Raw genomic sequence first — 16,405 nt, forward strand, 5'->3', positions numbered from 1 at the left:
TCTGATGTCCACGGGAGCCTATAGGAATTGTGTTCAGTGATTCTGTGGATGGGTTCAAGTATTTGACAATTTCACTAATCCCCTTCATGCCCTGTGCCCCAGCATTTACATACTGAAACACTATAGTTTACTGTAAATATTTTTCTTCAATGTCTTTGTTATATTATAGTTAGGGGATTCTATTAAATCTTTTAAAATTACCTGAGTAGGTATGCTGTTATCTGTGAATTTCATTTCAGGAGGGTAAAGAAGGCATCACTAAATGTATGTTATACAGTGTTGGACTGGCCAAGGTAGGAAACCACGGCTTGGACAGTGATCTGGAGCACACGAGATAGTTCTTCCTCTGATTTCCTCCTCTAACCTCAAAGACAACGTGCCGCAGAGTACAGAAAGGGCTGGGTATTTTGCCAGCAATTTCCCTGAATTATTACCGAAGTCAGCATAAAAGCTGAAAAGGTTCTATTCTGAGATAGTAACTTATCAGAGTGGTGCCAACCAGGCTGGAAGAAATGGGGTGCTGGGCATCTCCTCGGTGCTTTCTACTGTTGCAGATAAGCCCAGGACGCCCTGAAGCAAGCTTACTTACCTTCCTTTATCCTAATTTAACCTTCAAAAGCAGCCCTTTTAGGTTCCCTTTCAATCAGCCCTCCCTGCTCACACCTTCACCATATGGCGAGCACCTAAACTGCAGTCACAGTGTCCCGTGAGCATCACTTCCATTCTGAGTATATGTTCTCCACCTATTTTGTGACACACAGCTTCCTACCACACACAGACCCTTTGTGTGAAGAAGTGTCTGCTACTCCTGAGACGGCGGAAGGCAGAAAATCTGCTCTGGTTTTAATCCAATCACTGGATCCCGGGCGCACTGTGCAACGAATGAACTTGGGGCTCTTTTTTGTCTGTGTCCTGCCCTGCTGATCTTGCCACTCGGGCCAACACGTCTGTCCTGTGGGAAGGAATGAGAGGATGTTCTCTTCTGCATGAGTTTCACAGGCCCCTCCACTGACAAGACTTGAACCATGGTACCCACTGGACAATGCTGCCCCGGCTGCTTCCAGAAGCCTCTCTGAACCAAGGCTGGCTTGCTCTGTGCAGCTGAGGGAAGTCCCGTCTGTGCCTTGCTCAGCACTGCCCACGACTCTGCTCTCACTCCTCTGAATTTCACGCAGGGTGGTGGTGGCCAGAAGTGGCTGGCGATCTGTTTGCCTGTTTTCTGGGCCAGCCGTAGACACGGAGGCAAGAGGGAAGAGGCAGCTGGTGACGAAGACGCTCTCTGCGTCCTAACCCTAGTAAGGCCCTCGGAGCCCTCAAGGTCTCGACCTTGGGCTGTGTCCTTGGCCTGGTTAGTCCAGTTTCAGCAAGAATCCCACTGGGAGTAATTTAGTGACAATCCTTTCTCCTCTGTTGATATCTGATCAGATCGCTCACCCCCGCCTTTCATATCTGATCACCCAGCCTGCCGTCAGCAAGAATCCTGCTGAATCTGGGTCCTGTAACCTTCAATCGACCTATTTCCTGCTGCCTCAACATCCCTGCACGGGCTACGAGCACCCGCCCAGGACCACCAGTGAGCTGAGGTGGTCCCCGCTACAAGTTCCTTTCCTACCCCCCTAACTGTGATCCGGTGACATTCAAACACACCAGTGACATCCCCGGTGCCTTTTTTGTGTACCCCTCCTTGACCCCCAATAAAGGTCCTTGCCACGGGTGCTCTCTGCTTCTCCCACTTGGAGCCTGTGCCCTGTGCCTCTCCTCTTGACCCGTCTCTCTGGGACTAGTGAGTGTAAGAAACTTCGTTTTCTCCTGAGCCTCCCCTCTGCCTCCTTTAGTTGCTGCACCTGGCCGACCAGCTCAAAGACTCCAAAGCAGTCGGTCTAGCAAGAGCCCCCTAGTCTTGATGTTTTTCCTCTTAATAATTTTCTGTCCACAGACCCCACCCTGCTCCTTGGCTGTAAATCTCTGCTTGTTCTTGCTGGACTCAGAGCTGAGCTGATCTCCCCTGGCTACAAACCCCCACTGCAGTGCCCCCTGAAGACAGTCTGCCTTACTGTCCTTAATAAGGATCATGAATGATTTTTTTTTTAGCACCTGGAGGAGTGGAGACCCATGAATTTCTGGTCTGGAGCAGCAGTGTCGACGTGGATAGTATCTTCCAGCTTACTTGTGCTGTCACTGACATTCCTTACTTAACCCTCAAATAAACCTCTGTGGTTAATGTGGCCATGCTCCCTTTCAGAGGAGGAAACCGAGGCTCAGAAAGGCCAGGGACCTTCCCCAAGGCAAAGACAACACTCACCACCAGGTTTTTCTACCACTGCTGCTGCTAGGGGAAGGGTGGGTTTCTCAGCAGTGGGAAAAGGAGATTCTGGAGCAGAATCTCAGGGCGGGGTGTGCTGGAGTGAGTTACAAGCACTGAAGAATATCCAAGGAGGGCCGATTCCAGTTCCTTCTACCTGGAGACACTGCCCCGTTAGTGCAAGGTCTCCGGGGCAATGCTGCCTTGGGGGCATTTCGATGTAAAGTAAGACCTATGAGTCGTCGCTACGAAAGGGCAAACAGAATGAGATCAGTCTTCCCGGCTCTGGATTTTTACAGACAAAGGGAACATCTCATTTCAGCTCCTCTTTTCCTAAGCAAATGACTTGGCTTGCTGGCCCGAGTTAACATCTCGTGTCCTCAGGGAGCTTCGGGAGGCAAGGGAGGCTTTCATTTTTATCGGAAACAGCGAGTCTCCATCAGAACCGGCTGTGCTCATCTCAACAAGCTCACATGCTGTTTCGCAAATAACAACTGTCCTCAAGAAATCTTCCCCCCAAGAAAATACTTCTTTGCTGGACTCACAGCTCAGCTCTATGATGTCTTGGATTCTAGATGATTGCACAAACACACACACACACTGTCTCCATTTGAGTGGGGATGAGCGATGGCAGTAAGAAGGATTTTGAAGCCAAAAGGGGTAAAAGGACCACAGACTCCCCCCTCCCTCATGTCCTCTGCCCAGGGTCTTGGCACACATCCCTGGCCTCTCCCTTTCCCTTCCACTAGGAGCTAAAGGCCTCAGTGGGACTGACTCACACTCCACCTTATCTTTGGGAAGATAAATCAGGAACCTGCTCTCTATCAAGACTGACAGAATCTGCCATAATCTTGAAATGCCAGGAAAAACAAATAGGCTAGAGTCTTCTCCTTTTTAAGGAAATCTAACCTCACTCTGCAGGATAACCCTTCCTCTGCTCACTGAAAATATTGGAAAATCTGAATACAACCGAATTTGGTAAAGATGTACAAGACAGAAGTTTCTGAAATCTCTCCCCACGGGGTGGGGGTCCCATTATCACTTTTCGCCACTAGATGGTGCAGCAGGGGCAGGTGGCTGGTCCTGACCAGTCTCCCCAAGCAGCGGCCTCCATCAACCTAAGGGCACAGTGTGCTCTCCAGGCAGGCTAAGGTTTTGATGCAGAGGCTCTGAAGACAATAGAATATCGATTTCTTTGGAACGGGGAGCACAAAATTCCATCCATGGTCTGTATTTAACGTGAGCTGCAAAACCTCCCTGGTCAGGCCTTCCACTGCAGTAACATTGCCAAGGGAGTGGAGAGTTGGGACTATCGTAGTCCCTAAATTGTGGCTCATGACTTGAAATATTTTCCTGTTTGTATCTCCCACTGCACCTCCTGGGCCAGCGGGTGTGGCTGGAAGGCAGACAGGGGACCTGGGTGTCTGTGGGTGTGGCAGGGTTGGGAAGACTGGGGCAGGGGGCGGGGCGGGGGGGACAGGCGTCAAACAGCGAGGAATTGGAATCCTAAACCAGAACCAGCCTTCCAGGTGGTCATTAAGGTGTATTTCCTCTTTGTTAGCTTTAATCATATTCTGTAAATATTTACACAGGAATGTGAGCCTCCATTTGTATTCCTGCACAAACCAATTGAGCCTGGACAACCCCAGTTCAAGCACTTTCATATCTCACCTGGCCACCGGGATCACCTTCTATCTGGACCCTCTGAGCAGTGAGAGGTAAATTCTTAAAACTTAAGTCCAGTCCTGCTGCCACCTGAACCAAGCCCCAATCTCTTTACCAAGGTCTGTGAAGCCTGGCTTACCCTTCTGATCGGATGGTCTCGGGCATGTTCTCTGCCCAGACCGCTATGCTCAAGCTCCCTAGCCAGCCCCATCAACCCTTCTCCTTGGTCTGTTTCCTGGGGCACATCCAACTCACTGCCCCACGCCCTTTGCACTTATTACTCCTTCTGTCTTCCACTAACCCTTCCTGGCTGCCTCCTCTTTCCTGTCCTTCAGGAACTGGTTTAAACGTCCCATCAGAGAGGCATTCCCTGGACAGTCAGTGGAAAGTAGCTGCCACCCCTACCGCCCACTTTCTCTCATTTCACCCTATTTGAATCTCCTGCACTTACACCAGGGGACAGCAAACCTTTCCATAAAGGGCCTGGTGGTTTCTGTTGGGACTCCCATGTATCCAGAAACCATCCATAGACTAGTCAGTGAATAATATGGCTGTGTTTCAATAAAACTTTATTTACAAAAACAGGTGGTGGGTCAGCTTTGGCTCATACGCCATCGCTTGCCACCCCTTATTCCATCCTATCTTGCATTCTTCTTATTTGTTTATTGGCTGAGTCTTGCCTCTTTTGCTCACTGTGATCTCTCTGGTGCCTAGAATGTTCTTAGCATATAGGAGACACTGTGAATATCATTTAAATGAGCATTATTTGGTAACCTCTTTGCTCTTCAAAGCCCTGGTGAATCTTGGTTTCCAGTTTCCTTTCTTCCATCAACTTTCCCCCCTGGAAATTTAACTTTCACGTTCTCATCAGAAAAGATGAGTAAACATCCACTGATTGACAGGGAAGAGCCTCCTGCAATCTGGGAAAGCCAGATAACAGCGCGGACAGGTGACGTGGCTTTCTGCTCCTGGCTGGATGCAATCAGACCCAGTGCTGATGGAGCAGCAACTCTTAATTATGCAAATGCAGCTTACTTGTGATTTTGAAATTCTACGCAAATTCCCAACTTTGTCATCTTTTCCAAAATATTCCTGGGCACTTCTCTCATTGTGTAGTCTTGGGCTTAGGAAAAGCAACTACTTTTAATATCAGCTTATGGAAAATCTGATTAGAAGGACAAACAAACAAAATAAAAATAAGCCAACTCCCCAAACCTCCTGAAACCAGTCTTTTAAAATCAGGTAAGAATGGAACTTGCACCGATAGTAAAATGGATGCTGATGCAGCAAACTCTAAGGGCACTCCCTCCCCTCTCATAAGCGCTCCTCCTCTAGGAGAACTGGTTTGGCTAAGGCACAGCAGTTAGGGGGCGGGCTAGGAGGCCTGAACTGGCCTTTGTTTAGTGGTGGGGGCGAGCACAGCAGACAGCAGAAGGGTTGGGCGGCTCTTTTTGTAAAAAGGTTGTACCTAAGCCTGGCCGGCATGGCCTGGCGGTTGGTTAAGCATTGCCCTAGAATCCAGGAGATTGTGGTTCGATTCCCGGTCAGGGCACATGCCCAGGTTTCGGGCTCGATCCCTGTAGGGGGCATGCAGGAGGCAGCCGATCAATGACTCTCTCATCACTGATGTTTCTCTCTCTTTCTCTTCCTCTTCTGAAATCAGTAAAGAGGCCAACCAGCTTGCTGGGGGGAAACAGCCCTGATTTGTAACATTTGCAATTCCTGTGGTGTGGACACTGCCACCACGGCTGATTTCAAGCCTCTAATGTGGCAGCACTGAACATGCAGTTGGGAAGAGATGTGGATGGTGGGCCTTTCCAGATAGTACCAGAGGTTCCAGTACCCACTGCCCACAAATCACTTAGTGCTGAACTGGGTCAGAGGGGACCACACCCAGCTCGGGTCTGAGCTGTGTTCCTCCTTCTCCCATAAGACCTGGCTCAGCCACCCTCGCCCCCACCCTGCCCAGATGCACTGGCTGAAGGTTTCATCTCCCCATGGGTCAGCCTCCTGCGCTGTCTAAACATGGAAATATCCTCTCTCCTGGCCTGTCCTCTGCCGCCCCACACTGGTAAACAAGATGACTTTGGTTCTACTTCAGAACAGAAAGCCCCAGGGCTTCCCTAGCAAACTCTGTTCAAAAATACACTTCTAGGTGTGTCAGCTGATTCAAGGTGAAAACACAGAGAGCTTTTCTTTTGATAATTTGGCTGGAACCCAAATGGAATGGCATGGCCATTTAAGGCTAACACTCTTGCAGTGCCAGATACAGATTTCTCCCCAACAATGAGTTTAGGATCAAGGAGTGAGTTTTCAGAGGGTGGCACCACCCAGGGTGTATCAGAAAATGCGTGGAGGCATTTTTGTGGTTTCCACAATGAGTGGAGGGGGGAAGTTGTCACACGAGATGCTGGGGGTCCTCGAATCCTGCAAGGACAGGAAGTCCTACCCACTGACCACACTAGAGTATGGTTAGAAATTGCTTGGCAGCCAACTCTCCCTTTCTGGCTCCTCAGGAAGCTGAGGTCCAGGGTCCTTTGAGGGATTGACTAAGGTAAACAAACACGAGGATCTCCCTGGGACAGTCTGCGAGGGGAATGGACCTGCGTTATCCCAAGTAAGGTGGTCCTTGCAGCCACAGAGCGGGCCAGCCCAGCTCGGAGAAGGCTCGCCCCCGACTGGGAGGAAACGCACTGAAGCAGGCTTGAGCCCTGAAGGAGCACCAACCCCAGACATGTCTGTCAGGTCTGAGGCTGGGCTCTGTACTCGGTAGCACGTTGCTTCGCCAGCTTGAGTCCAGTTTCCTGTAAGAACAAGTGAGTAAGGCGAGGAAAGTTTTTCCAGCTGGATCTCTTTCTGGAATTTCCAGAGCAAAGGACAGACATCCTGCAGCAGCCTGGGAGAGCTCAGTGTTCACTGGTCACCTGCCCAGGCTCTGTGGCCAGTTCACAGACTCCAAAGCACAGGGGTGTGAAAATAAATTATTTTCTCCCCCAACCCCCAAGGTCAAATCCAAGCACTAGGAAAAAAACATTCTCATCTATCTGTCCCCTTGCCTCCCCGCCAACCAGGGACCACTATGAAAATGCAACTTTCAGTAGCTGAGGAAGTTAAGACGTTTTCACTCCTCCCTAAGGCACTTTTCTTCAATTTATATGGCAGGACTCTATGAGATACCCAAGCTTATTTTGGGCAATACCTTTTCAATGAGCACCTAAATCAACTAAATTATTTTTTCCTTCCTATAAAGTTTGTTTGTTTTTTTTAAAAAAAATTATTATAGGAGATTTGGAAAACCACAGTAATGTTTAAAAAAGAAAATGTTAATTATGTTAGCAAAATCCCAAAACACCACTGTTAACATTTTCTTTCCAGGCATTTTAGAAAAACATAGGTGGAACATGCACATAATTTATCTTCTACTTTGAAGCCCAGGAACATCCTAAGCATTAAACTCCTGTTACTAAAAACCTCTTTTGAAATATTTTAATGGCCTAAAACCATTTTATTCTATAGCTATATGACAATTTGCTGGACATTACTGTTGGCCATCTGATGGTTCCAATTGTTACTACTGTATTAAAAATAACACTGCAATGAACTTTATGCATAAAACTTTTTTTCCTGTGTCCCTTTCATTTCCTTAGGACAGAGTCCCAGACATACAGTTTCTAGCTTAAAGGGTATGACTATTTTGAAATCTCTTAATACACATCCCTATAATGTGGGCTAGGAAGTCACACCTGCATTTACTTATTTTGGTCATGTTCCCTTAAACCTCAGAGCAATGGTGTTAAATAAACCAGTACGTACATGGCGTCTTGAAGCTCAAAACATTAAGAGGGAAAGAAGAAGGGTCAGCTTCTCATTTCCCTCCACTTTATGGAGGGAGGAGGGCAGCTACTGCAGAGAGAGGGCAGGAGGGAAACCATGCACAGCAACTGTAAAGAGGCTAAGTGGTCTCCAAGTCCAAATACAGAAAAAGAAACCAGACAGGTAGCTGATTATATATATATACACACACACACACAAACTGATATGCAAAGCACAGGGAAGGGACGGCTGCCTCTTCATACAGCCTGTGAGTCCAAAGCCTCATTCTCAGGGGGGAAAAGACACATTTTCACATGAAAACAGACTTTCAGACCGATAAACTGAATTTCTCACCTTTCGGAGTCTTGCAAGGAGACCTGCTACGTGCTCGTGCTGTTCCGACCTGGCGAGATCTTCTGCTGTCTTTCCGTCCTGCGGGGGAAAGGTGGTTAGCGTCTTCCCTCCGCGACAGCTCCGTACCCCGGCTCCCTCCTCGGAGGCAGAACTGAGACCAGGAGCCAGAGGCAAAGGCGGCGGAGAACAGCGCGGCCTGGCTCCCTGGCTCGTTTCCCTCTCCGTGGGGTCCCTGTCTCCCCTGACTGCCCGGGAGAGGAGGAGTGGGAAGAAGTCACCCACCGGTGTCCTGAGGCCCAAGGGAGAGATGTCTCAGGCCCCCAGGCTTTAATCAAGCCCGGCAGCTCCTTAGCGGGCAGATTACTCGGTGAACTGAGCCGTGTGACCCGTTCTCCAATGAGGCAGACAATACAGATTGTCACGAGGCGCCAAATTCCAGTTAGTGTCGGCTCACATCTTAAAATGCTTCCACGGGCAAGCCTCGGCACTGATATCATGCTGGTTACTAGTAACTGCTGTGCATTCAAAGAAAAGGCTTAGTTTAACTGACAATTATATCTAAAGATTTTCAGTAACAGGAGGATGTTGGCAAAAAAGGGGCCACATCTAAACCTGACGAGCCCAGGGGAGGCCTGCAATGCGGCCTTACAAACCCAGAGACCTAAAGTAACCACATAGGATGGTCTGAATTTAAACTTTCTAACTACAAGCGAGTCGCGGCAGATAGTCCTGTCCTAGGTGGGCATCTTCCCTGACAAAGATCAATCTTTAACAGAGCCTGTCTACTGCCTTTTTGCATGTATGATAACATACCTTTGGAATATCAGAGAAATGTCCCTTTTCCAGACCCCTCAGGGCACAATCACTGCACCAGAGCAAGGACCACAGAACCCTGTTATCCTGTTTATGTTAACTGTTAACTATCCTGTACCCACCAATGTGAAAGAAGTATGCGTCTACCTGGTTATCAGGTCCCAGAGGTTTCCCCGCTTTGCCCTCTCCCACCTCCCACCTCCCTACCACCAGTGGATTTCATGTAACCCCTTACACTTTCCTCCTTTGATTCTAATGTATAAAAAAGGTTCAGAACTGCTGTTCGCCAGGGCACTTTCTCAATCCACTGAGATTTTGCTTCCCAGCAATTGTCGTCAAGTTTGGCTCAAATAAACTCATAAAAATTCTTACAGGTTTGGACATTTCTTACGTCGACAAGGAAATAAGGGTCCATGACACTGTGGTATTTGCTTTTTAATTAGAAAATTTTCATAGGGCTGCAGTTTCATACTAAATGGATTCATTTCCGTTTCTATGCCAAGTAGGATTTTCTCATTCAAGGCAGGAGAGTCTCAAGAAAGTGTCAAGTCCTGGAGTGGTAACTAGTGAAACAGGATTTAAAAGAGCTGCTGGCACTTGAGTGAGAAAGACTACAAAGAAAGGCAAGGAAGTGATTACTACAAAGTCAGAGTGCGGTTGCACTGGGGGCTGGGAGAGGGTAAGTAGCCAGTGAAAGGCCACAAGGGGCTCCTGGGGTAGCCTTGAAAGTTCTATTTCTTCTTCTTTTTTTTAAATTGATTTCAGAGGGAGAAAGGGAGAGGCAAAGAGAGACAGAAACATCTATGATGATAGTCACTGATCGGCTGCTTCCTGCACGTCTCCTGCTGGGGACCGAGCCTGCAACCCGGCGTGTGCCCTGACCGGGAATGGAACTGTGACCTCTTGGTTCATAAGTCAACGATCAATGACCGAACCAAGCCGGCCAAGCAAAAGTTCTATTTCTTGATCTGACAAAGGTGTTCATTTTAATCATCAAGCTTATTTTTTTGTTCATATGCTTTTTAAAAACTTGTTTTATAATAAAATTTTGAGGAAGAGAGCTACCAAGAAGTGACTGGGGACCCTGCTGAGAGGAACAAGGAGATGAGGACAGGCTGTGGAAGGTGGAGGAGAGGCGGAAGACAAGAAGAGAGAGGACAGGACATTTAGGACTTCTTCAAGTTATCCTGGATGAGAATAGAACAGGAGAGGGAAAGTAACGCTAGAGGGCGCTGCAGGGAAGGATGTGGGGAAGGATGGGAAGAACAGTGCCTGCTCAGGCAGGGAGGAGCTGAACCTCTTGCACCGTGTTGTCCCCACACGTAGCTACTCAGTGCTTGACATGTGGTGGAGGTAAGATGTGTTCTGGGTGTAAAGCACACACCAGATTTTAAAGACTTAGTACAAACCAACAAATGTGAAACATCTCAATAATTTAAAAATACTGATTACAGAGTGAAATAACATTTTGCATATCTTGTGCTAAATAAAATATATTACTAAAATTAATTTCCTCTTTCCCTTTTTAGATGTGGCTACTAGAATATTGAGAATGACACACGTGGTATGTATTACTGTTCCACTGGAGATGTCCTCAGAAAGGAGCACAGTGTTTCGAGAATCATACCACCCCTTGCTCGAAACCCTGGTGAAGCAGCAAGTGTTAGAAGCTGCAGCAAGCTACCCAGAAGATCCAGCTAGGATTATTAATGAAGGTGGCTACACCAAACAACAGATTTTCAGTGTCGATGAAACAACCTTCTATTGGAAGAAGATGCCATCTGAGATTTTCCTACCTAGAGAGAAGCCAATGCCTGGCTTCAAAACTTCAAAGGACAGGCTGACTCTCTTGTTAGGGGCTAATGCAGCTGGTGACTTTAAGTTGAAGCCAATGCTCATTTAACATTCTGAAAATGCTAAGGCCCTTAAGAATTATGATAAATCTAATCTGCCTGTGCTCTGTAAATGGAACAACAAACCTTGGATGACAGCATATCTGTTTACAACACAGTTTACTGAATATTTTAAGCACACTGTTGAGACCTTCAGCTCAGAAAAAAAAGATTCCTTTCAAAATATTACTGCTCATTGACAATGCACCTGGTCACCCAAGAGCTCTGAAAATGTACAATGAGACTAATGTTGTTTTCAAGCCTGCTAGTACAACATACATTCTGCAGCCCATGGATCAAGGAGTAATTTTAACTTTGAAGTCTCATTATTTAAGAAATACATTTTGAAAGGTTATAGCTGCCATTCATAGTGATTCCTCTGATGGATCTGGGCAAGGTAAATTGAAAACCTTCTGGAAAGGATTCACCATTCTAGATGCCACTAGGAATATTTGTAATTCATGGGAAGAGGTTGAAATATCAACATCGACAAGAGTTTGGAAGAAGTTGATGCCAACTCTCATGGATGACTTGGAGGGGTTCAAGACTTCAGTGGAGGAAGTGACTGCAGATGTGGCAGAAATGGTAATAGAAGTAGAATTAGAAGTGGAGCCTGAAGATGTGACTGAATTGCTGCCATCTCATGGTGAGGAACTATTTCTTATGAATGGTCAGAGAAACTGGTTTCTTGAGATGGAATCTACTCCTGGTGAAGATGCTGTGAAGACTGTTGAAATGACAACAAAGGACTTAGAATATTACATAAATTTAGTTGATAAAACAGTGGCAGGATTTGAGAGAACTGACTCCAATTTTGACAGAAGTTCTAATGTGGGTAAAATACTAACAAATGGTTATCACATGCTACAGAGAAATCATTTGTGAAAGGAAGAGTTAATCCATGCAGCAAACTTCATGGTTGTCTTATTTTAAGAAATTGTCACAGCCACCCCATCCTGCAGCAACCACCACCCTGATCAGTCAGCAAACATCAACATCGACACAAGACCCTCCACCAGCAAAAAGGTTACCGACTCTCTGAAAGCTCAGATAATGGTTAGCATGTTTTAGCAATAAAGGCTTTTTAAATTCAGGTATGTACAGTGTCTTTGTAGACATAATGCCTTTTGTAGACTTAATAGACTACAGTGTAGTATAAACATAATTTTATATGCACTGGGAAACCAAAAAATTTGTGACTCGCTTTATTGTGATATTTGCTTTATTGCTGTGGTCTGGAACTGAACCTGCAGTATCTCTGAGGCATGCCTGTATCCTAGACCAGAGGTCAGCAAACACCTTCTGTAAAGAGCCAGATAGTAGATATTTTGAACTTTGTGGGCCACTGGGCCTCTGTGACAACTGCTCACCTCAGCCCTTGTAGCGTAAAAGCAGCCATAGACAGTACAAAAACAATGAGCATGGCTCTGTCCCAATAAAACCTCATTGATAGAATCAGGCAGCGGCTGAATTTGGCCCATGGACCAAAGTTTGTCAACCTCTTTATGACTCCAAGAAATGAGGCCCTCCTTCCAGCCTCAGCACCCTGATTCTCTCCAGGTTAGTTGGCATATTTTAAAACTCGTATGGATCTCCTTAGAAAAACACTATGACAGCAAAGCACTAGTGAGTTTCAGGGATCTCCCACATGAGACAATGGGGAGTCTGGCTCATGCTGGGCCAGAAACAACTCAAATGATAGTACCTCACTGCAGCAAACAACAGTAACCTTATCTCATTAGCTGACGTGCTTTCCTCTTTGGTATTTCATGAAATGTGAGTTGAAGGGCTGCTTCTGCAGGGAGGCACCAGGTCTGGAATGAGGAGTGGGGAGTGAGGGGAACCGAAGGAATCACACTTAAAAATGACTTGCAGGCCTAATAGCAAAGCCAGACGTTTAAAACAAGAGACAGCAGCTCTTGTCAACTTTTGCCCACACACTCAGGGTCCCTTCCTCCTCCCTCCCTGAAAGCCACACGCCTCCAGTGCCCTGCACGGAGTGGGAACAGTTAGGAAAGAACACACACAGCTAATAAAACAGGCAAAGGCACAGTTGCGTAACATGGGGAACAAAAAGGCCGGTGGGAAACGGCAGGCACTCCAGGCAGTGTGGGCCTGGTGACAGGAGAGAACGCAGCAGCGACGGGGTGAGCCTGGGTTTGTAAGGGCACCTGCTCAGGCCCTGCAGCGGAGGGGCTGGGGCGGAACAGCAGCCTGTCTGCTTTTGGACGCAGCTGCCCAGCAATGCCGTTCCCCTCAGGCTGCAGACGTTTTCAATCCCTTTCTCCTGCTAGAAGGCCACTCACCGAGGTCAGGGCCTCCACGTTGGCGCCCGTCAGACAGAGGTAGCGGACCACGTCGAGAATCCCATTGTTGGCTGCGAGGTGCAGAGGTGTTCGTCCATACTGGAATACACAAAAAAGACCCAAGGGGGTCCTCATGATTGTGCCTGGGGATAACATTTATGGGGTGTAGTGCACGGGACAGCACTGTGTGAGGGGCCTGGGATCCACCAGAAAGAAATAGGAGGTGTGGTCTGCCTTCTCCATAAACTTGTATCTCCTGAGGGAAGCAAGCCAAGCAGAATGTATTCAAGTACTTTTCAGTTAAAAGAGTAACTTCAAAATAAAACTTCAAAGGATGAAGGCGTGGGAGGCTTATCATAAGGTAATTAAGCCTCTTGCTGTGCTGGCATAAAAGAGGGTTGAGTCACGGCTTAAGGGCCGGCGGAAAGATCTGCACCACACTTCACACTTAGACACAGCAAGGGAAGAAGGGACGGAAGGGCAGCCATGGAAAACACTCTGATGAGGTCATGCCCACCATTTTTTTTATGCCTATGGTTCCCAAACTGTGCGCCAAGGCACCTCGAGGAACTGTAGTAAATCCACAGGGCATGATAAATCTTTTAATTTTTTGATGAAACCGGCAGGCTTGGACACCAGGTGAACTACTAGCTCCAGGCAGTTCAGAGTCTCAACATTAGGTTGCACTCTCTTCCTTTCAATGACATATGTGTGCACAGTGGGCGTTTGGCGGTTACTGTGATAAGAAACAAGTATCTTGGGAAAATTAAAGTTCAATCTGAGTCCAAGGTCTAAGGAGCACACACGTCCCAACAAGCACACGTCCCATTAGTACATAATTGTGGTTATGTATGAATGAAATAAAAATATTAGTTTTCTTTCAATTTATGTGAATCATTTATTGCAACAACTACTAACTTTTTAGGATAGAAATGCTGGCTGAGCTATTTAATAAACAGAACTGTTAGGTACTTCCTTTGCTCTGGGGGAACCATGAAAAAATTACTGAGACACTACAGATGCTGGGAACCAAGAAAGTTTGGTCATCTCTGTCTTATGTTGTTTATTTGCAAATACAGGTTTTTTTGCTATGAAGTTAACATAGGTTCATTTAAAATATCCAAATAGCCCGGCTGGGCGTGGCTCAGCAGTTGAGCCTCAACCTAGGATCCAGGAGCTTGGGGTTCGATTCCCGGTCAGGGCACGTGCCTGGGTTGCGGGCTCGATCCCCAATCGGGGTCGTACAGGAGGCAGCCGATCAATGACTCTCTCATCATTGATGTTTCTATCTCTCTCCCTTTCCTTTCCTCTCTCTGAAATCAATAAAGATATATTTTTAAAAAATAAAATAAAATATCCAAACAACGGAGACGGATAAATGGTAGAAAATAGAAGTCCTCTTTCCCTCCTCTCCCCCTCCCCCAAGCTCCCCTACTCAGAGCTGGCTCTACTTAACACTCTGGGGCATTTCTTTCCAAGCTTTTATCTATGAATCCATAAAAGGAGAGAAATAATTTGAAAAGTTGAGATGTAATCATATTCCAGATTCTATTCTGTCACCCGCTTCATTCATCTAACAATAGACTGTGAACACTTTTCCACTAACTAAATCTACTACATTCTCTGATACCTGAATAACAGCCACTATATGGTATGTCATAGCTCGTTAGCCAGACTGCTGAGGATGGACACTTAAGGTGGTTCCATTCCTTGCCATTAAAAATAACGCTGCAAGGTGTGTGCATATTTATGCTTTGTCCACTGTTATCTTCTAGGGTGACTCAGAAGGCAGATAGGAAGCTTTCAAATACCCTAAGTACCTATACCACATGTCAGCTACAGGGGTGTCCAGACAGTCCCCAAACACACACATATGCTTCCCTCTGTCTGCAATAGTTTCTCCTCTTCTTCATCTGTTAAAGTCCCAATCATTTTAAATGATTGCCTCTGGAAGAGCTTTTTCTAGCTTCTTTAATGTCCAGATGTCAGTGTTTCCACAGCGCCTGTGCGCCTGTCATAGCCGTGATTTCCACGTGAGAGGCTATTACATTGAGAAGCAGCCTGAGGGCAAGAACCATCCACTCTGCTACCCACCAGCTCCCTCCCAGGTGCTTGGCACAGTGCTGTCAGAGAGGGGCGCTGAGAAACACTTGATGGGCATGAAATTCTCTCATGCTCCTGATGTACATGTGTGCATGTGTGTGTACATGCATGTGTGTGTACATGTGCTTGTGTACAACACACATTCTCTATCTTAGCTGATAAGAGTCAACACAAAAGGGCCGTGTGCTCTGCAAAGTCTATTTTTCCTCTTGTGTGTTCCCTAACATGGCCAAGTTCAAAAGCTACTCCCAATTTTCGTATGAGACAAGTGAAGACTGAGCAATGTCTACTACGCACTGCAATGAGTGTGAAAGATGGTGACAAGTTTCTGTCACATCCTGGTGGAGGGGGTAGGATCTGAATGGCCATTTTTATCTCTGGGGGAATTGAATCTGGGTTAGGAAAAGGCACATCACAGGAAAGGAGTGACAGTCTGCCTGCAGGGCGTGGGCTATCCCTGTGCCGTGTCCAGGATTCAGCCAGTTACTAGGGTGAGTCCATGTAAAGCCAGCTGTGCTTTCTGGGGAAACAATGCCTTTCTCTTTTCTACACATCTTTTAAGCTCCTCTAGAGTCCCCACGAAAAAAGGAACAGAGGAACGAAGCTGACGTCAACCCTTCCTGAAGAAGGGAGACCCACGAAGATGCTGCAGACTGAGCCTGAGCACTGAGGGTGCCCTGGGGAGCCTGTCTGCAGGTCCGAGCATCCAGAGTTGCTTATCAGCAGCCGCTGCTGCTCCAGGCGGGCTCAGAAGAATGGTCTGAACTTTGGTGCCCATTCCAAGAGGCTGAAATTGTAAACTAATGAGTTTTCCTTTGGCTGAGCTCAACCCAACGACAAAATCATTGATTGAATGCCTTCTATGTGCCGTGGCTGGGCCGTACATAGTAAAAATACAAGTTTATGTCAGTGTATATGAACTACCATGGCCATTTACAGTATCAAAAATGTCAAGGTTTCCCAATAAATTCAATAAAAATAATAATTAAAGTGTCGAAGCTTTCCCATTAAATGAGCCAGTTGTTTTCAAACATGAAAGTCTAGGATTATGTGGCCGGGTATTTTATACAGCATATTTAACAAGCACACATTTTGCATTTGGACATGAAGCGAACACCCAGTCCCTTTAGAGTTAATGCATAACAGATGAGACGCAG

The 16,405-nt window shown here is 46.7% G+C and overlaps 1 protein-coding gene across 1 annotated transcript in view; it reads right to left on the bottom strand.

Moving 5' to 3' along the window:
• Positions 1–16,405, bottom strand: part of DAPK1 (death associated protein kinase 1) — a 153,078-nt gene that overhangs the window by 17,386 nt on the left and 119,287 nt on the right. The window contains exons 18-19 of the mRNA XM_081151680.1: positions 13,146–13,244; positions 8,135–8,212 (exon numbers count right to left, since the gene is read on the bottom strand). Of these exons, the coding sequence (XP_081007806.1) occupies positions 8,135–8,212; positions 13,146–13,244 (177 nt within the window). The remainder of the gene's footprint in view (positions 1–8,134; positions 8,213–13,145; positions 13,245–16,405) is intronic.

Source organism: Miniopterus schreibersii (genome assembly GCF_964146895.1).
Source record: "Miniopterus schreibersii genome assembly, chromosome: 11".
Classification (NCBI taxonomy): domain Eukaryota; kingdom Metazoa; phylum Chordata; class Mammalia; order Chiroptera; family Miniopteridae; genus Miniopterus; species Miniopterus schreibersii.